The sequence below is a fragment of the Rissa tridactyla genome, chromosome 4, assembly GCF_028500815.1.
Source record: "Rissa tridactyla isolate bRisTri1 chromosome 4, bRisTri1.patW.cur.20221130, whole genome shotgun sequence".
NCBI lineage: Eukaryota > Metazoa > Chordata > Aves > Charadriiformes > Laridae > Rissa > Rissa tridactyla.
The window spans coordinates 54613463-54634655 of NC_071469.1; the positions used below are offsets into that span (position 1 = coordinate 54613463).

The following is a 21193-nucleotide window of genomic DNA, read 5'->3' on the forward strand; positions in this document are numbered from 1 at the left end:
TTGTGACAGGACAAGGGGTAATGGCTGTAAACTACAAGAGGGAAGATTCAGACTAGATAGGAGGAAGAACTTTTTTACACTGAGGGTGGTCAAACACTGGCCCAGGTTGCCCAGAGAGGTGGGAGATGCCCCATCCCTGGAAACATTCCAGGCCAGGTTGGACGGGCTCTGAGCAACCTGATCTAGTTGAAGATGTCCCTGCTCATGGCAGGGGGCTGGACTAAATGGCCTTTAAAGGTCCTTTCCAACCCAAACCGTTCTATGATTCTGTGATGGGAAAGACGTGAGTTCAAGGCCTGAGCGCTGGGCCTGGGAGGACGCCTCACCAGCTGGCAAATGCTGTCCCCCAGTCGGCTGTTCCTCTGCCCTACAGCGCGTCCCAGGTCACCACTGCAGGGCCTGGCCTTGGGGCTGGTACCATGCGCTGATCCCCAGGCAGTGTTTATAAGAGTGCCTCTGCTGAGCGGGCTTGTTGCTTAGCAAAATTTAATGCTGCTGGGTGAGATATTTATCTTTCCTGCACTAGCCAAAACAGGGTCCTCATTAAAAATCCTCCTAGGTTTTGAGAAATCAAGAATTCCCTACCCAGGATGATGCAGGAAGAATCAGCCCAGAAGCCTACGCTAGGAATAAATGCTTAAGTACAGCAGCAGCCCAAATCCCGGTTATGTTTAGCTGTGTTATATAGTAAGATAAAAATAGCCGACTTCCCACTCGTGTTAGAAATCACATCAAATCTTGCTGGTACAAGGAGGCCAAAAGTAACTGTAAACATCAAGGATGTGAAAACCAAATTCTCATGAAAACAGGCTGCCTCCAATGAGGTGGTCACCTCGCTGCCCTATCCGCTCATAAAGACAAAGCAAAGTAGAACTTGTTATAAGGCATTTATTTTCATTACGTGTTGGAAAGGGACAATTCTGTCTTAAAACAATTACAGAGATAATGCCACAATACCTACTGCATATTGCTTTACTGTTGAAACCAAAACATTGTCCAAAACAGGTGCTTGGCAAATGAAAACAAAACGAATATATTACCATCGAAATCAACGCTGTTAGGTGAAAGCACCATCTTCATTGTCAGATCTGATCAGTCATGCAATTGAAGACGCCAAAGCGCAAGTATTTTTGGTTTTTTACAGTAAGCCACAATCTTTTAAGGGTTTATATCATTCTATACAAATTTAAGTACAAAATGGGAGTTATGTTCCAGAAATCAGTGAACCGGGCTGAAGTGAATCACACGACACACTCGTTAACACTGTACAGCTGGATTTTAACATAGATTATCGATGAACTAGTGAAACTTAGCACGTACACAAAATGGTCCCCAAGATTCAGCCATGCTCAGGTGGGGAGCGACGCTGGAGAGTGAAGGATGATATCCAACACTATTCACACCCGGAGGGACAGTTTTCTCAAAATTGTTGGGATCCCAAGGAATTGTTGTTACTCCATTTTAGGAACGACCACATTTTAGTCTGTGGTTCTCACAAGGGTATACACAAGCTGTATCGAATACTGAATCAGAAATAAATAATAAAAGATACATCTAATACATCTTTTATTTTTAATATTTTTTTTTTACAGCACTGACTTTACAAGAGGATAAACAACTCATTTTTAGGGGCTGCTAACATCTGAAACAAAGAAGTCACTATTTTATACTCAACATATACTCAACCTTTTAATAACTTCATATATGTATATATGACTTTTCACACCAAAAAAATGTTAAAATAATTTATATCTAAAAACTACTGTGTAAAGAACAAAGGAGGAAATAAAATGTGGGTTTCCTTAAAAAGGATGGAAGAGGAAGACCTGATTTTCATGAAACTCCATGCACTGTTTCAGCTATTTCTGGAGTTTCAAGAGATATCCAGGCCATCAACAAAAACTTCCCAACACATGAGCAGCTCTTGGCAAACTCAGGGCATGCTGGGGAAGGTCACCTGCTGACGAGCTCTTGTGGCCCACGGGCATCTGCCAACCTCAGCCCCAGTGGATTCAGGGTGTGAAAGGTGGAGAGAAAGAGAAAACATCTCCCCAGATTGCTATTAAAAAAAGGTGGAGTGAAATCCTGGCCCACTGGTAGCACGATGTCCACTGGCCAGGATTTTACTCCCAAGCCCTACCTCTCCATGTCCTCCTTCTGCATGACGGATACAGGACATTTTCGTACAGTGGATTTTTTTCTTCCACAGGAAAATTGCCCCAGCAGCAGGGGTGGACCAGACCCCAGCAGCCACCTGCACGCACCCAGTGAGAACAATTCCCTTTGCTTGCTGCAGATGCTATTGTGCTTGTGTTGCTGAGGAATCACTCCAACATCTCCATTTATATATGGATCCTCTCAAATTTCAGCAATCTTTAACAATTTCTGGGGCCATGTAAACACAACAGAATCCAAGGAGGATCTGAAACCCATCTGGTCAAAAGCTCAGGTGTTGATGGCCTAGATCCACACCGAGGGAACAGGGAAAGGAAAGGTAGTGAAGATGTGGAAAGTACTTTTCTGGAGGTTACATTCCTCTGAAATAGATATTAAAGCAATAGTACAAATAAAATCAGCAATGTGATCTGCAACAGTGTGTCTGTTTATCTATGAAAGTGAGAGGAGATTATATTAAAGGAAATATTTTAATCTACACAAAGCATTTTCACATACTCCTGATTACAAAACACACAGTTGCAACACCATAAAGTAATTTTATACTGAATACAGAAATCAATACATCTCTTACTAAAAAGGAGAGAGGAAAAGAAAATGAGCAGGGTAATGCAAGTGAACTCCTGCAAGTGTGCACATGGGGAGACTGCTACATACTCAAAATAGCCTCTATTCACTACAAAACCAAAATCCAAGATTTTCTACACAGCTGTGGAAGGCAAGGCTGCAAGCTCGTGTGAAAAAGCCTGACTCAGTTGTCACTGCTGCCACGCAAAGACTTTGGGAAACCAGTGTTAGCCTGCTGATAAGCCTGGGTATTTTTTTTTTATTGAATGGAAACAACAGAAGCATTTTTCCTTTGTTCTCTCCTTTTTGCCAGCCAATTCAAACATCTCTGGCCCCATTTATTCCTTTGCCTTTGGACTGCATCCTGCCTTTATTATCTATCCACCACTCCACCGGGTTGTTCCCTGGCTGGATACAGCCCACAGTTAATCTGGAGAACTTGAGGCTTTATCTTGAGCAACCCTTGTTACCTCGTGAAGCCTCACGGTCAGGTTCTTAATTTGTACTCATCTTTAAAGAAAACAAATTAAACCAGGGGCTTTCCATCTGAGCGACCTGCTGCTGACCTCCTCCGGACAAACATTCCCACGGTGAGGATGGAGATCTTTAAACAGCTGTATCATTCCAACAGCCTGAATAGTATTAATAAAAACAGTGCATCTTTTCTACCGACCAGCCCCGTCAATTGGCTCCTACAGCACAAAGGTTGACTAGCCAGACATGTGGCTAACCAAAGGCATAAGAGCATCGGCACAGCGGCAGTTTTGGGTTACGCCAACTGCAGGTGCCAGCACCGATGCTCCTTGTTAGGCTGCGTTTCTGCAGTTGGTTTTCAGGTACCGATGAGGATGTTCTGGTACAGTCACTGCAAACCCAAGCGTAAGGTGGCAAAGTCAGCCGGGGGGAGGAGGAGGGTGATGGCTTTACATCGCAGGCAGTGATAATACCACTCAAGTTCTCTTCAACAGGGAAAAATCTTCACCTGCTGAAGCCGATCACGTAATTACGGTGGAAACCAGAGTCCCATCTCCTCCATCACGCTGACACAAAACCTGGAGAAATTTCAGTCAAGGTAATGGTGTTCTTGCGGATTTCTAACAGTGAAGCAGAATAGAAATAGACTGCTAAGAAGCTAACTGGTGACCATGTAATTTTAACATAATTGCTCCCATCAACATGGCAATAATAGCTATGCCTCCGAAAACACGGCAGAACCTTTTCTAACTCACAGTAACAAAATTCAAACAGACATTATGGAAAATCTCCCTCAGATTGTCCGCAATTTTAAGAGCAAGGGCATTCTGGTGTGGTCTAAATTAGACTCCTCTACTTTTACAAAAAAAGACAAGGCTATAGAATATTAACTAACTTACTCTGAAGCTTATCTTAAATCAAAACCATCCTGAACTTATCAAACGAGGCAGCAATTCAGAAAAGCACTTCAGCACAGGCTTAATAACATATGCATGCTCAAATGTTTTGCAATAATGTAATTGTATGTCTGGATACTTGGTAATTCACAATTTTGGCTTTTAAAAGTTGGTCTCCCAATTTGCCCCTGTGATTTAGCAACATTCTAGTATATGAGCCACAATAATCATTTCTGCAAGGAAATATAGTAGTACAGCAACTGCATGGTAATTTATGTGAAAACTCTATCGTAATGCCACATCACAACAGGTACCTGCATATCTGCACCTGGTAAATTAAAGTGATACCAATACATTTGATAAATAAAGAATAAATTACAGGCTATGGGAAAAATGTCACTGATCACACCAATGACCTAAACTTGTTTTCTAGTTACTGCCAAGGTCTGGAGTAATATTTAAATATAGTATTTCTGCAAGCCTTCAGAGAATTACAAAATAAACTTCTAACAATCATTTGTAAACAAGTTTAAAATGCACAATTATATTTCAGTAGTTTATTTTGGAGAAATAAAGCAGTGCAAAATAGGCCAACCAAAATTCAGAAGGCAGCCAGGAAAATAAAATTCTTATTTGATGTTCTAACTAGGAAACAGCATACAGACATTTCCATTGGATCCAACACTCAGATTCATGTAAACATACTTAGGTTTGAAAGGTCTTGAGTTACTAACCCAGTTTTAACATCATTGCTTCTTCCCCACCACCCAATAAAAAAAACCAAAAAACAAACAAAAAAAACCAAAAAACCCCAAGCCATTGTAATAAAGGGAGCAAAAGGCAAGTCTACAAACACTCCACCAGCCGGTTACAAGAAAGTACCATACAAAAATATGCACTGGCAAGTTCCTTCCTGAGGGTATCTTTTGTTACACACGTAACATAAAAAACACTTTTTATTTTAAACAAACAAAAACAAACCTCAAACTGTAGATGTCAATTTTTATTTCAGTCATGGCTTTACGAAAGGTTTGGTCTATCATCAATACTTTTATAAACCCTTACCTATGTACATCTGACTCACTCACACCACGACCACCCGAGACCTCGGAGCTGCAGATGGCGTGGGGTCCAGCAGCCTCAAAGCATCCAAGGGCTGTGAAGCGCAACCAGCTCAGAACTGACCTGCGATAGTCTAGAAGTTGCTGCATTTATGCGCACCCTGGAATTTGACAGATACCACACTCATAAGGTCCTTCCAGTCCCTATAGAAATACCTTAAGGTTAGTAATCCCTCTAGAAGTGGAATAATCTCTTCTTAAATCATCCTCGAAAATCCGATCCTGGCTACAGGAAATTCCCAAGAATGGCATTTTGGGAACAAACTCGATCTCTCCTAAGGAAAAACCATTGTTTACACAAAAGAACTGCTACACAACACTCTTCAAAACTTTCTCCCCTCCAGGACTGGTACCATCAGGTAGGATGGTGACATCTTTATGCAGTTTACTCCTCTCTCCATGGTCTACCTGGGCTTTAAGCTCTAGATCCTTTCCTTTTGAGTAGATATCTAACACGCGATGCTAAACAAACTGGTATTAAATGCTGCACCGATGGATGCTTTACAAATACCTGCTATAGAACGACAGAAATTCCTGTATCTGCAAGCTAGGAGCTTAACGAAGCAAATTTTCTTAACACCACCCCTCTTAAATGTATTTAAGGGCTTATATGGGGAACGGAAGGCCACTCTGTCTACCAATATAGTGTCTCTGTTCTCAGTGCTGACAGACTTGGATATTTCCAGTTTAGTGTTCAGAATTGGCAAAAGTTTCAGGAATTCTCAACAGCAGAGGATGCTGCCATGCTACAAGATGCAACAGAGGGTGAACACTGCAGATGTACTGCGTATCTCGACAGATACGATTTGGACATTCTATAGTTTACAAACAGTATGAAGCACTATTGTAAATTACCACATGGTCTCATCCGGCAGCTTGCAACAAAATAATTTTATCTCTTAGCTAGAGCTACGATGTACTTATACCTCACATGAAGGTACATGATTCTGCTTATATGTAATTTGCAAAAGAAAAGCAAAATGCACGGCAGCATGGATCTAGGGAAGGCAGCAACTGTGTTATGCCTTAGGATCTGCAGATCAGGTGCTCCAAGGAAAATGTGCGGCTCTTTGCCAGCCTTTGCAGAGCTGCCCAGAGTCCTCACAAGCGCAACGGAGGGAAAACTAGATTCTCTGCTAAGAGATGAGCTGCTTCCATCAACTCCTCTAGGATTTCACCACTAGCAGACAATTGAAAGGATGATATTTAATCTACTAAATCACTCAACCTAACTATCGGCACCCTGTCTGGATCAAACGTGTTGCTGCTGGCGAGTGTGGTTAGAAGCTGCTTTTGACTGAAGCAATGAGGCCTGGGGGAGAACTGCAAAGCTGGAACCGGGGTGGTCACCTCGGCTCCGCACCCTGAACATCCAGTCTGCTCTGTCCCACTCACAGTGCCACGGCTTCACATCAAGCTACCTGTCAACATCTGGACTGGTCAACGTTTCCAGGGATTTGGTTTAATGACACCGAAGTTGTCTTAGCTTTCTTTTGCAATGGTCTACCTGGAAAAAGGGAACAGGGAATATTTTAGGCAAAAATCTCTAGCACTGTTACATTCAGACACTGCATTTCAACATTATCATCTTCTTGATACCATGAGGTCCGATTTTAAAATGCTGGTCACCAGTGATTACAAAGAACAATAGAAATGAAAGAGCTACCCTCCCACAATGAAAGGACTAGTGTTAAAACCCACGTGTGTGTAAACTCACTACAGATTTGCAACTGGAATCTGATGAAATGGATCTGAATCACTTTCTCGACCTCCACCTTTCAGTCCATTTCATCAGCAAATCAGGTTAAATCAAATGGAGGGTTTTTTTTATTTTGCTTTTTTGTGTTGTGTTTTGTGTTTGTTTTTTTTTTTCTTTTCATTTTTCGCAATCATATTATTACAGCCTGATCTGGTTCTGGGACCACAATTTGTATCCCTGTGGCTTTTTCTCAGTCCATGGCATTGGCAAGTTATTGAGAAGAAGCTTTTGTTGCCAAAGTAGCGACGCAGTGCTGCTGGAAGCTGGGGGACACTGACGAGTTGCAGCCTAGTCTCTGGTGTTGCAGTTTTACTGAGCTGTTGGTCTCGCTTTCCACAATCCAGGAGGAGTCTTTTCCCATGACGCCGAGACAGCCCGTGCTGGCACAGCATATCCGCTCGTCCATGATGCCGCTGGTCTGCTCTGCCAGGAGCTTGCTGCGGTTTAGCTGGGTCAGCTCAGGTGCCTGACCCTGCAGGACAGCAGCTATATGGTTCAGAAGATCTGTGAAAAATTCAGAAACGCCCTCGTAACCTGAAAAGAGGAAAAATGAAGGAGAGAAAAAAAGGCAATTAAGTAATTTTCATAAGATCTTTGAAAGGCTTCTTCCACCAGTTTGTTTCTTGGGCTGTCTTTGCCTTCCAAATGATAATAAAAAGGCCTCTTTTCCATGACATCATTTTGAGTGACTGCACGAGCAGATTAGCGTAAAGAGGAACAGAGACCATTGCCACAAAAAAACTTTTGTTCAACTTGAAAAACTGTCACCTTTCAGGTTTTCTGTTCCTTTTTCCTCCCAAGTATATATGTGTATCCAGAATTTTAGGTATATTCTATCATTTGTTGCCAAGTCCAGGTTTTTCCCTAAGTTACAAACTCTGTGGTACAACATTGATCTTTTCTATCCTGTTTCCGGGTTTACTATTAGAACTAACTTCAAATGCAGTTTCCTTGAGTGTCTGAACCCTCTCTAGAATTTGCGGAGCAATACCCTCAGTTAGGGAAACCTCCGAGGACAGCGGGGCTGGCTTTATATCTTACAGAAAGGCAGCTTCCCACTGTGTAAAAGGCAATGTGATGCTCATCTAATCTCACCTAACTTGGCACTTAAAACATGTTCCCCGCTATGAGAAATGTCTGAAAAAAACACTCGAGGGACAGTAAATGTGTATCAATGATACAGCATTTGGTAGAAACATCAGTCTCTTATTTCAGCACTGAAATCACCTTTCTGCATGTTCTGTTAATCGATTCCAGACAATTTACAATGCAGAGTTTAACAACGAGCTTCCTGGTTAAAACAGTTGCTCAAATACCAGGAGACACGACATTTTTGGTGACACAAAGGGTGGCAGCAGCTGTACAGAGCTTCTGGCTCTATTTTAAACACTCTGGCACAGGCACAGTTTTATCACTGTGTTCATTTTAAAACTGAACCAGACATGCAACATATTGGTACAATGTCTTGAAATGGATCTTAACTGCTACTGCGCTACCTAAAATTGTTATCAATTTGATTTAGTATTTAGAGGTGAAATATGACATTCAGTGTATTTAATGGGCTAGGCTGATTGTTTTAAAATGTCTATAAAGTATTCTGAAGGTGACCTGGTGTTAATACAGGAGATTGAAGCAATAAATAACACTTTAAAAGTCCCATGTGAATAGCACACATTCACCACAGTAGCACATGAGCGGCACCAGACACCACAAAGTAAATGCACATTTTAAAACACTTTTCGCGATGTGATCACAGGGCAGAAGAGTCTCTCAGATCCATAAATAATTCAGTTCTAATCTCCATTCTCCTCTAAAGACCAACTTCCTTTGGCAACAAAACCCCAACTTCCTGAAAAACGTAAAGCAAGAGGGTAATTTCACCTTAAGATAAATGTGGTGACTGGTGTATTTATAACCCACACGTTAACCAAATAACTCTTATTTAGGGTGCTACATTGCTTTGGATTTTATTGCACTTGGTCACAGTTCCCCTAGGTACTTAACAGGTCACACAAAACACTAGCAATGTGAGACAACAGCTCCCAGTTTTTCTTTCTCAAAGGGCTCTTAAACAGATTCACCAAACAAATTGGCCATTTCAAAACATCGAGTTTCCCAGTGACCCATGCAATAATCCACCGGTCTGCAGGGGGCAACTAGGGCTCTTAGGGCCGGTCATGGGAGCCAGAACAAGATCCCCACCTCTTTCACAGAGGTGCTTGTTACACTTTCTAGCTTATATAAAAGCCATGGGATTAGCCTTCAAATCTACTCAGAGTGCTTCAAACACCCTGGGAATAAGCCATCTCCATAGTAACAGCTTTAATATTCAGAGAGGAGATCCATAGTACCCCGGAGTGTTTCGTGTCTGCTCACTGAAAACAAACCAGCCTTGTTTGAGGGCACCTGGCAAACTCACAAAGAAGTTGCTTTAAATATTTAATGGGAATAAGATGGCCAGTCATTCAATCCTGCAATCAGCAGATGTTGCAGTGTAAGGAAGCTGTACGCATCAGGCAGGCTTCCTCTGTGCAAGCCCTCTGCACACCACGTGGAAAGGCCCAAATAATTCTGCCTCATCACCCAGAAGAAACTTCACACACTTGTCAAAAAAAAATACAGGCAAGGGAGGAAGAGAACCAGGGTGCCTCAACTCCTGAGCCATGGAATACCCAGGAAAGGCTGCAAACTCAGTAGATATTGCCTCGCTCTGTTCACTGGCTGCTGCTGCAGACCTCTCAAAAAAGGCAATTGTAGGACATCACTGTGCTGTGATGATCAAGGGAATTAAGAAGGGCAGATTAAATTCCACCTTTAGAAACTATGAATGAATTTGGGGTTCATGTCACACAAGGAATCAATGGGAGGATATAAGTTTTGAATGCTTCACAGCAGAAGTTGCATGAATTGTGCTCCAGCAGGTACTATCCTGGCACTGCCCACTGATACAATTTTGGAAACACCTTTCTACAAGAGGCCTGAATTTTGCTATGTTGAAAACAGTCTCCAGAGTCCTCTGGCTGAGCATGGCTAGGAAGGAAGTCCACCCAGCAATGCATCTGAAAAAAAGTACCTGCTCCCCTGAGCTTTGCAGAGTCAAGAAATGCCTGTGAGCATTTTTAAGCCAACATTAGAGATGCTAACTGCCAGATTTTCAGGAGACTCTCCCTGGTCTGGCACACTCTCCTGCTTTTCTACCTCTTCCCTTGGGCAGAGAGAAACGGACGGCCCATGTACTGCATTTGCGGCAGCGTATTTACATACACAAAGCGCACACCGAGATCTGATGCCTTTTCTCTTGGCTACCTGAGGTCAGACAAACATAAAACCCACATGCTACGTGACTGTGCCTACAGTTAAATATCTCAGCTGGTAACCACAGCTAAATATAGTCCTGGTGGTTTCCCATAGAACAGGACATACAATAGGCCTTTTACAGATTTATCTTTAAAATCTTTTTGAAGAGCTGCTGGTGCTAATGGAGCAGATAACAGACAACATGCTCCTAACAGGTACCTCTGCTCTCAATCGTGATGTTAAACTAACCTCAGGATGACAACCATGGAGTGGCAGGTTCGAGTGAGCTTCAAGCCCGGTAAACACAAAAGACAGCAGACAAGGAAGCCAAGGGGCCATTGGACAAGGTTTTAGTCAGGCCTGTCCCCAAGGCAAGCAAATTCTATGATTCTATGAACTGGATTGAAAGATTAAGATGGCTGGGGGCTCAGTGCAAGATCTCTAGATGTAAAGGTATCTCAGCCATACTGAAAACTCAAAGTCTTCAACAACAGGTTAAACAAACTGTAACAGCCTGGGCATATCTCTGGAAACAAACATCACTATTCAAGTAATGAGAGGAGATTCTTAAAGAGAAAAGACCCATGCAAAGAGCATCAAATGAGATGATGTATTCTTTTCCTGTGTTAGGCTACTGAGCTTAGCGCAACTGACAGACCATTATTGCCTCCCATTATCACAGAACGGTTTAGGTTGGAAGGGACCTTAAAGACCATCTAGTTCCACCCCCTGCCATGGGCAGGGACACCTCCCACCAGACCAGGTTGCTCAAAGCCCTGTCCAGCCTGGCCTTGAACACCTCCAGGGATGGGGCAGCCACAGCTTCTCTGGGCAACCTGGGCCAGGGGCTCACCACCCTCAGAGTGAAAAATTTCCTCCTGATATCTAACATAAATCTACCCTCTTAGACACACTTACGACCTCTTTTAATAATTCCAGTGGCCAAGGAGCTTGTTCAGTTGTTCCCGATACACATGTTGCATTAAAAAAAGTGAAGGAAAAATTTAGCCATTTTCACACATTCTATTCTATTGTTCTACTTCAGGATCCATTTATGAGAACATGTAAGGATATTTAAACCTTTATAGCAACTTCTGTGAACCTATAATTTTAACATCTTCTTCAGATTCCTGGTGTTGTTGCTTTTGTGCACAAAATGTCTTTTCACGGGGAATCAATTTGCACAGGAAGAGATTTTCAAGGGAACAGTTTGCTGCTTCCACCCCCTCAACACTTTTAATTGCACAGAGCCTGGAAAAAAAGAAATCTTAAAAGGCTCTCCTAAAATAGAATTTATTATCATTCTTTTCATCTTCAGAATGAGGGACAGGCCCAGAAAGGCCAGGTCCCAGCACACAATCCCATGCTTCAGTTCCTGGGCAACCCTTTGCAGGGAAGGGCATGACAGCCATGTTACAGCTGATGACTAAAATTTGACCGTATGTCCTAAGAGCTTACATTTCATTAGCACATTCCATATCCGGATTAGGGTTCTGCCCTTTCCAGATTAAACAGTATCTGATCTCAGAACAATTTGGCTGCTGCTCTCCTGTTCCCCACCTGGGAAGCAATGATGTGAGATACCAGCAGTGAAACTTCCCACCAAGCACACGCTGCACAGGTTCCACAAAGCATGCGTGGAAAGGCCCTTCTCACCTGGAAATGCATTTATATCAATGACCGCATGCTGCCCGGTCTGATTGTTAATGATGATATCGATTCCAAAGAGGGAAACTCCCAGAGCTTGCCGCAGCGCCTTAGAGATTTCCCGGATGACATCGTCATTTGGCCGCTCATATACTCCTTCGATTTTATCCAGCTATAGTGGAAAAAGAGACATTAGTAAGGGACTCCAAACCAGCCTTTTTAGTGGAAAGATTAATTTTCAGAGGTTTCCAGGTGCATATCCACCAAATCGAATTGCAGAGAACCGGTGACATGAAACAGAGAAAGACACCAAAGAGAAACTGCCTTTGTAATTCAGAATCCTATCTATACTGGAAGTTCACCTGCTCTAAAGCACCTAGTTCCTCCTCTTCATACTGGTGCAGCTCCTCAAGAGACACTGCAGTATAGGAATGAATGGAGAACCAGAATCACTATTTTAAGTACTAGGATCTACACCTTCAAAACCCAAATACAGCTGGTGTGTTTAACTCTGTGCTGCAAATATCATTCTGCTATTTCAAGGTAGATTAAGGTCTATGTGAAAAGACTGATAAGCCAAACTCCTGCTGTTAGTTTCATTTGAGCCATACAATACAACTCAGCTGATATCTTCAGGGCAGAGGCTAATTCAAAGGGATATCTTTTATGTGGGTTTCCATGTATAAGTTATTCTACAAACAGGACAAAACCACAGGTTATTCATGACCAGAAGATGCATTTTTTTTTTTTTTTTTACTTTTTAAACCCCAGGTTATGCAGCAGAAGTATGCTGTTATGCCTACAGAAGTGTGTATGGAGTATGTATGTGTATGAGAGAGATGGCCGGTAAACCACAGGAGCATGTACTCTCTCTCTAAGTTTGAAAGTAAATTTAGCCATAAAGAGATTTATGACTAACACAATTACAGCTTGAATATTTAGCATGCCCATCAGTGTTGCACAGAAATTTAATCATTGCTGACTATGAAACTGCTCCCCAGTAGAGCTTGTGAAACAGAAAAGAATCTGGAGACTCAAGAGATTGAAAGGACCCAGTCCTGTGAAGTGACTTACTTTCACAGCAGCTGAGTGCCTGAGAACTTCTTTGTTTTTATATGCTCAAAGCTTATTAAAAGGACTGGTAACGCAAGCATGAAACTGTGCACTGTGCTGGCACTGCTGGACTGGGAAGACACCCAGAAATGGTCCCGTGGCCACAGCTCGGGTGTGCTCGCACCGCAGACAGCTACTTGCCCTCTGTGGCCCTGCCCAACCCAATTTCTCTGCTTGAATTTTCACCGTTTGTCTTTCCTCACAGAACTGAGTCCTAGAAGGATGATTTATGCTTATTAAGCTCTCTGGACAGGAAAAGGCCAGGTATTTGCATTCAGAACCTCATTCTTCCCTTTGCCTAGATTAGCTCTGGGGCATTTAGGCCTGGCAAGCAGCACAGGCTTGCTCCATCAGTGCTTCCTCACCGGAGCTCGGTAAGGAAAACCAGAGGGACACACAGTCATGCTGCTTCGTTGTACCAAACAGACCTCAGCCTGCAACACAGAAGCAGACAACTTGTGAAGAGAGTCACTAGCTACTAACGCTTTGGTAAGAAAGGACTAGATAGTTTTCCAGCCATGCCAGAGCTAAAAAGAGCAAGTGTACTTACTGCTGTTAAAACAGATGAGGATTCCGGCTTTGAAACATTGTGGCTGTTGAAAAATATCGATTCTCTGTCTGGAATGAAAAGCAGGTTGTAAATAACTTTATACCAGATTTTAATTTCCAAAGGATTAGTGCAAGGAACAGTAGATGGCACTGCAGTCCGTGGAATCCAGTCTTGCTCCCTCCCGCGCAGTCCTCTGCCACCACCCCACCTCTCTTGCCTGGCACCCACGGCCTGGTCACCCATGGTTTTCCATCCTCGGACCACAGATAAATAGAACTGCACAGGGGTAATAGACACTGGTTTCTTTTCCTTCATCAGAATCAATTAACTAGAGTTCAGTAGGATAATGAAGTTAATTTCTACTAATTTGCCATACTCAAAGTGACAGTTCCAGTGGGAAGGCACGTGATAGAAGGGAGAAGCTGAATTCCCTGCCGGCGGAGTGCTGACAGCACCCAGAGTGTTCTGAGATCGCTGTGAACCTGGGGAGGACACTGCCACCATGGAAGAAAGCTGTATGTTTCATGTTCAGGACCTGCCCTGCCTTTGGAGGCACCACAGGAATGCAGGAGACACCCCAAGGTGACAGAAGCCACCAATGTACCACAGTGGAAACCATGGGGAGAAACGTACCAGCGCTTCCCGCCCTGTTCCCTTTGTGCAGAAGGTTTTACTGGTGGGGAGAAACCCACCATGACAAGTGTCCCCTTGGGATTCCCACCACAGCAAACTGACAACACTGTACAGACAACCCGCATGGGAACACCCGGACTCAAGTCTCAGCAGGCAGGTGGCACCACTCTGAGTGGACACTGAAGAGGAGCCACAGGGCCACATACCATAAAGATGGGGGAGCTGTGAAAAGCAAACCCAAATCCCCTCCACAGTCTGACACCACCATATGCTCTTCTTGCCTTTCTTCCCAGACCAGAAGGGCCCTGTTCTTTCAGACATTCAGCTCCTGTCAGATCTGCCGAGTCAGGTGCCTGTAGCACGGCCCCCTCGAACTCTCCTGATGAGGGTAAAAAAGCCGGGCACTTACCCTAATCTGCCCACAAAACTTATTTTTATGTGGGCTTCCAGACACCTTTCAAGTCTTACACCAACAGATGAGACATTAGCTAAGGCATTTTTAGAAAAGTGCCTCAAAATGTTCTCTTCCAGCAAAAGTAAAGACCAACTGTCTTAATCATTTATATGGACACAAGTTCTGGCCTACTCAATTTGATCAGGACGTAGAGCAGACCTAAATGTAAATACAGACATACACACCTACAGACAAGAACTTTTACCAAGATCCTACTATACATATAATAAAAAAATACATATTTGTGTGCAGAATGCAATGGTGAGCAAAGCATGGATATACTAAGATCAGCAGAAACTACTAAGAAAAGTGACAAAAAGCTGGCACTTCTTAATTAATCTCCTTTAGTTTGATACCTTCTCCCCTCTCCTCCCACCTCCTGGACTTGCCCAGTTGCAGGCAGATCATGCTCCCATCCATGCCCTGCTAATTCCTTCTTGCTTCGGAAGGTCCACGAAATGCAGTTCTTGGGAAACCAGCTTTTTTTCCATAAAGGAAATTTTAGTAATGTTTAATGAAAACCCTTCAAGGCCTGCTGCCTAGTGACATACAGGGAGGATTACTGTCCTCACTGACAAATCCATTCCTCCCTCCCCGCAACACAGCTGGTATCTACAAACCAAAGGACATTTCCCACCAAGGTTCACAACACTGTGCCTCACATGAACAGAGAGGCTCGTTTAGGGGAGAGCAAGAGTGATCTTTAATTTAAACACACTTATATAATTGAGGTAAAAATAGGGAGAGGAAGTTCTGAAACGACGGAATCCAGGAAATTCTCTCCAAAGCGCATTTATAAACAAATTCCGGAACAAATGACACATGAACTTACTGTGAAATTAGAGAATATCTCTCTCTCTCTCCCCCTCCACATGACATAAACCACTTTTTTTTTAACAGGTAAGAATCAGGTTACTCTTGGATAAATATTTACTATACGAATGTCATTCGTATGTATTCCAGAGCAGATGAGTTATCTCCCTTCTTACTGAAATAATACAGTAGAGGAAACATGGTATGTAAGAACCATCTGCCTGCACTTCAGCAGCCTTTTCAAAGGTATTTTTCTTTTGAGTTGTTTGCTGCCAAACCTCCAAGAACTGATACTTCCTTTTAAATTGGCACAACGTACCTGAGATTCCCGCAGAGAAGTTCTTTAAAGATGGTCTTTTCACCACTGTGTAGGATTCCCCGACCACAAAGACTTTATACAGCACAGCGTTGTGATTGATGAAGCTCTGAATGACGCAAGGCGGGCGGACAGCTTTCAGGCCCTCCTGGTTGAAGATGATCGCCATCTGCAAACACGCACACACAGTTGTGCACAACTCTTTCAGTAATTTCACACTTACCCACCTCCTGACTAGCAGTGAGGGGAAACATCTACTGGTGGATATATATTGACCATGTGTGAATTCCTTCTCAGCAGCTAATCCTATTTCATTACGTTTCATTTCACTGACACACAACTCTCCAACACTGCTGGCAGTGCAGCTTTCATTTTCAATCAATGTTTTCTTCTCAGCTCTTTGCAATTTCATTTACTGCTTTTAGTTGGGAAGCTACTGCAACTGCAGGTACAACAAAAGGAGAAAACATGTGACCAACACAGACGACAACGTCTGTATCGTATACAAGCCCATGTCCATGACAGGAACAGAAAGAACAGCTCTATGTACTAACTGTAAGAGTTCTTCCCCACGGCTCTGCTTCCTGTGGTCTGGTTTGGTCTAGTTGCAATGGCCAAAGAACCAGGGTTTCACCCACATCATCAGAGAACTTTTTTCAGACTCCAGTAGTTCTTACTGCTAGCATATGCTGGCCAGCCTAATGATTTTATTGGCTTGGTTTCACCCCATTACACCAAATGGATAGTCCTCTTGCAGGGACTGGAACAAATATGCCAAAAAGGAAGGCATTTATAGGGCCTGAATGATGAACAACAGCTGCCTCAAACAGCACAGAAGCGATGCTGGTAGGTGCAGAGAAGTACTTTGAGGAGCCAATATATATTGAGAACATGCTACGCTGCTCTTCCCATTGATCCCTCCATTACCATGCTTACATGCACGTATAATTAACATAACCATGGTTTGTTGCTGAAGTATGGATGCTGCCATGGCTCCTACACCGAACCGGCAGCAAGCACCATTCTAGCACAGCTGATGAAATTACTTTATACCAGTGTGCCCTTACACACCGGTGAGGATAAACTTAAGTTTGCTCTCCATCGTCAAAGCCCTAAAAAAGCTATGCTCTAGTTATCTGAATATAGACCTGTCCTCATTACTCCAGCGATGCTGGGTCTTGTTATCCATGGGGGCAGAAGGGCATGTTAGTTGTCAGGTGAATACGAGTAAGGACTGTCCACGGCCAGAGAACCTGACATATGTTTTATCTTCCTTTCCTCTAGGCAAAACTCCCTCCCTGCTTTGGTCAGAGCATCTTCCCCCTCTGAAGAGCCTTGAAGACAACAGCTAACCATCCAAGAGCTGAGCCTGCTGCTCTCAGCAGCACTCAGTCAGTGCAGGATGCACAATACTTGCCAGAAAAATTCCTAAGCTCTGAAACACAAGTCTTTTCTTATGCCTGTTAATATTTCCTCATTGGCCTGCTTGGGGCTAGTGTTCTACTCGGCATGCAAGACAGTCCAGAGAGGCTAAGAGAATTCCCGTGCGTCCACAGTGATATACAGAATAAAATTGGAGCTTCCTGCCTCAGCATGATGCAGATGATGAGTTATACTGCCTTCTTGCTCTTTCCATATGCTTCCTGTTGGTCTTTGTGCCTTCTGAGATTAGCTGTATCTTAGTGAAGTCAGGGTCACTGGAAGGATTTTACAAAGAAACTTTACCGCTTTGCGCTCTCTCTCATGTATTATATATGATCAGCTGCACATTTGATGTACACTGTACTTTCAGGCTGAATTTTTGCTAACACCTTAGTTTGTTCCTGTAATAAAAATAGTAAATATAATATGTTTTGTTGCTCAAAAATGTAGTCATGTTAAATGATGTACTGTTTACATATTCATAGTTAAAAGTCTGAGCACATTTTTGTCCTTATTCCTCCTTATCCAGTAGACCACATTAGATCACATAACTGTCTGCACGCATGCACAGTGACTCAGTAGATTAACATTTTTTGAGTTCAAGTCAATGTGTGCATTCAATACCTTCTTGCAGCTGATATTCTTACTGCGTCTCTATTATACCAGATGCTATCTATCTGACAGCACAGAGTGAGTTTGCCAGTGGTAACAACCTCTGCAAGAAACCTACTCTGACGAGCAGAGTCATCCATCAAGATGATTCACAGCAACAACAACATCATACCTCATTGATCTCCCACTGGTGGCAAGAAACACTGCTCTCTTTCTCCTCCTGTGTAGACTGCTGGCATTATAGCATCTACAACATCATACCGGCAAGAATTGTGCTGCTGCTATAGAGTTCTCTTCAAATATTAGTTAATTAATCCCCACAGACCACTCCTTCATAAGATGAGCAGGTACTTATCATCCTGTTTTACAAGAGTGGAAACACAGAGTTTATCATCTTGGCACTGAACTGACCCAGGCTACTGGAAACCATGTGAAACTTCTCTTCTGCAAAGCTCTGTGCCAACAGCCCCATGGACCAGCACACAACCCATATAACTCCCATGGTGTTGCATTATGCTGGCTCACTGCGATGTCTTACGGTTTTCAGCATGCATGAATACAGCTCCAAGAATTCGCTTGCAGAGCGCACTTGCTCTTTGTCATCTAGCACAGACCTGCTGTGTCTGGCAGTAACATGGGAACAACACTTTATATCATAATTTCCAAATAGCATTCCTCATTATAAATGCAGAGCTCCTTTGAAGGCAAAACAAAACATTTGGCACCAAGAATTTTTACTGACAACGTCCTTAAGGAATTCAGTCTTGAAAAACCCAGCAATTATCCACCTTTTCATTCCTGTCTGCTCAACACTTAGAAAAAGTCATTCTGGACACATTTCTTCTCCTCAGGTTATGGGTCTCTGTGATGTCTGACGGCAGCTTTACCAAAGGTCAGTTATGTTCTGGCCTGCTGGCAGCTGGGAAGGACAACCTTCAGGCATCATCTCTGTTCAAGTCTAACAAAATGCTGGCGAAGTGGGGTTCAAGTGCTGAGCTGGCCAATGTGACTTCTAGTGTAGGTCATGTAGGACTGTGGGACACCACAAGAAGACTAACTGCACCTTGGCTTAACTACCTCATGTTTTCACAGCGAAATGCGGAGTCTGCCAGCTTTGGCTGGCACCAGACTCAAGCTCAAGCCTGCACCGTCAGCTGTCCCTGTTAGCCAGTCCTTGAACTTTCCGAATAGTCATCTTATGAAGAAAAGCAGGTTTCTGGTCAGGCTGTGTTCTAGTTCCAGTGTCAGCTCTGCAGTTGGAATATCTCTACAGAAAATGAAGCGATTTACCAAAAGCCAAAGAAGGAGTCATTAATAAAACAGGCAACAATTCCTTGCTTCTAGACCTATGCTCCATCTTTTAGACAAACCGTACCGTAAGCAGAGTATTTATTCTACGGTTCCTTTGCCATTATTGATGATAAAATAGCAATTACAAGACAGTTCCTCTCTGATCATAAATACACTTTTGGATCACTCCTGAGAACTCAGCAACTCCAAAAGTGACTACTACTACTAACTATGTAAAGTACTACGCAAGACTTCAGGCTTTTTTCCAGTGGTCTTCCTAGTCTCTAACCAGAAGTTCCTGTGATAAAGTGCAGCCTATAACTGTATTTTAGTCTAATTTTTGCACAGAAAATGGAATTCTGGCAGGAGGCTGAAGTATGTCTGCACTGTATGAAAGAACAGCAAAGAAACATTCACCAGGGAAATGAAGTCCAAGCCTGACTGGACAAGCACTGCAAGGTTCATGCATTTCAGGCTGCAGTTGCAGAGAAACTTTCTGCAGAAAAATCAACAAGGAAGCTGGAGTCTTAAACTAATTCACAACCCAGTCCCCAAGTGTTCTCAGGAATGATAGCGAAAATTTATAGCAGCTGCTCTGACAAACTAACAGGGCTGTCTGTCATCCTTGTAAAATGATCCAAGCTAAGGCCCGCATGAAAAAATCTAGCTTGCATTTTCAAATGGAAGTGCTGGTCACTCAAGATTTCAGCAGTAGGCATCTAGCTCATCTAGATTTACATTTTACTTCAGGGCTTTCACCTCTCAGAGACGCTGCAGCAACATACTGCACGTTTCAGGGGCAGCTGGGAAACCTGGACGGACGACCACGTTGTTAAAAAAGGAAGCCAGGCATTACGAGAGCCAGCAGCGAGGGCTGGATTCTCAAAACTGAGCAGCGGTGAGCAGGAAGGCAGGAAGCACAAATGGAAAAGAATTAAAACAGGACTCGGCTCACCTAAATTTAGAGCAAGCTAGGCTCACAGGGAACGCACTCCTTCCAGGAATACACAACAATTTTACCTGCAATTGCCTTACGGGAAGGAGGGAAAGCAGATAATTCTACTAGCCCTGTTCTTCTCACAGCTCCAGCCGTGTTATTACAACTGAACATGCCTAGAAACCGTCTCTATTTGCTAGTCCCTTCCCCTCAAGGAGAGAAACCATCTGGCCTTCACTCATACTTCTGCTTCGTCTGCAGCACAAAACCATTTCTCACCTGCACCACATACAGGCTGGAAGAAAAACATGGTGGGGTGGAAACATCACTTAGTGTGACCTCCCACCAAAGGAGAAGCTGAAGGAGATTCCTTGCAGACAGAGCTGACTGGAGACCACAAACTGCTAGAAGCAACTAGATGACAGAAGCTAGAAACAGCTAGAAGGAATTTCCATGTCAAAAGGTTAAAGCCATATTTAACTTCATTTCAGATAAATCTGAAAAAATAATGGTGTAATTAAACACAAGGGAGAGGCGAGGGAAGGGAAGTCCTTTGGGCATAGCCCTCATTCTGCCTACTACAGGATCGGAAAGCAACAGCCAAACCACCATGGCGGGACTGGAAGCAGGGGGATAACACTGCAAAAGTTTTTAAACTCACCTCGTGAGAGTTGGTTCCATGGGCCACTCTGGTTTTACAAACTGGGTAAATAAAAAAGAAAAAAAAAAGCATCACTGAAACAGGACACACAAAACCCTTATAAATCCATTCCCACCCACATGTGCAAACACTGGAGTTCACCAGACCAAGACACTGACTGTACCAGATACCAGTGACAGCCTCTGCTTGAACAGTGCCCTCAATCTCTACAAAGCTTGGCTTGCTCCAAGCCCTACTCTCTCAGCTCCTCCCTGTAACTAAGGTGCACGCAGAGGTCATTATTAGGACTAGACAGAGGTGCAAAACATCAGCGAAGAAGTTAGTACCAGTGCTGGTATTGCCACCCTGCCTACTCAGAGGGCATCTGCACAAGTACGTGATTTTGCCTGAGGCTGGAGCTACGTTACAGGTACCACAAAACACCACTGTGCTGAAAGCAAGGGAATAGGGACACAG

General features: G+C 43.3%; 1 protein-coding gene across 5 annotated transcripts in view; it reads right to left on the reverse strand.

Moving 5' to 3' along the window:
• Nucleotides 1-868: 868 nt before the first annotated feature.
• ITPK1 (inositol-tetrakisphosphate 1-kinase) overlaps nucleotides 869-21193 on the reverse strand; it is a 174918-nt gene continuing 154593 nt past the window's right edge. For all 5 annotated transcript variants that reach the window (XM_054199348.1, XM_054199347.1, XM_054199346.1 and 2 more), the window contains 5 exons: nucleotides 20738-20778; nucleotides 15819-15984; nucleotides 13600-13667; nucleotides 11946-12108; nucleotides 869-7526 (listed from right to left, as the gene is read on the reverse strand). In XM_054199348.1, the coding sequence (XP_054055323.1) occupies nucleotides 7204-7526; nucleotides 11946-12108; nucleotides 13600-13667; nucleotides 15819-15984; nucleotides 20738-20778 (761 nt within the window). In that variant the 3' untranslated portion in view covers nucleotides 869-7203. The remainder of the gene's footprint in view (nucleotides 7527-11945; nucleotides 12109-13599; nucleotides 13668-15818; nucleotides 15985-20737; nucleotides 20779-21193) is intronic.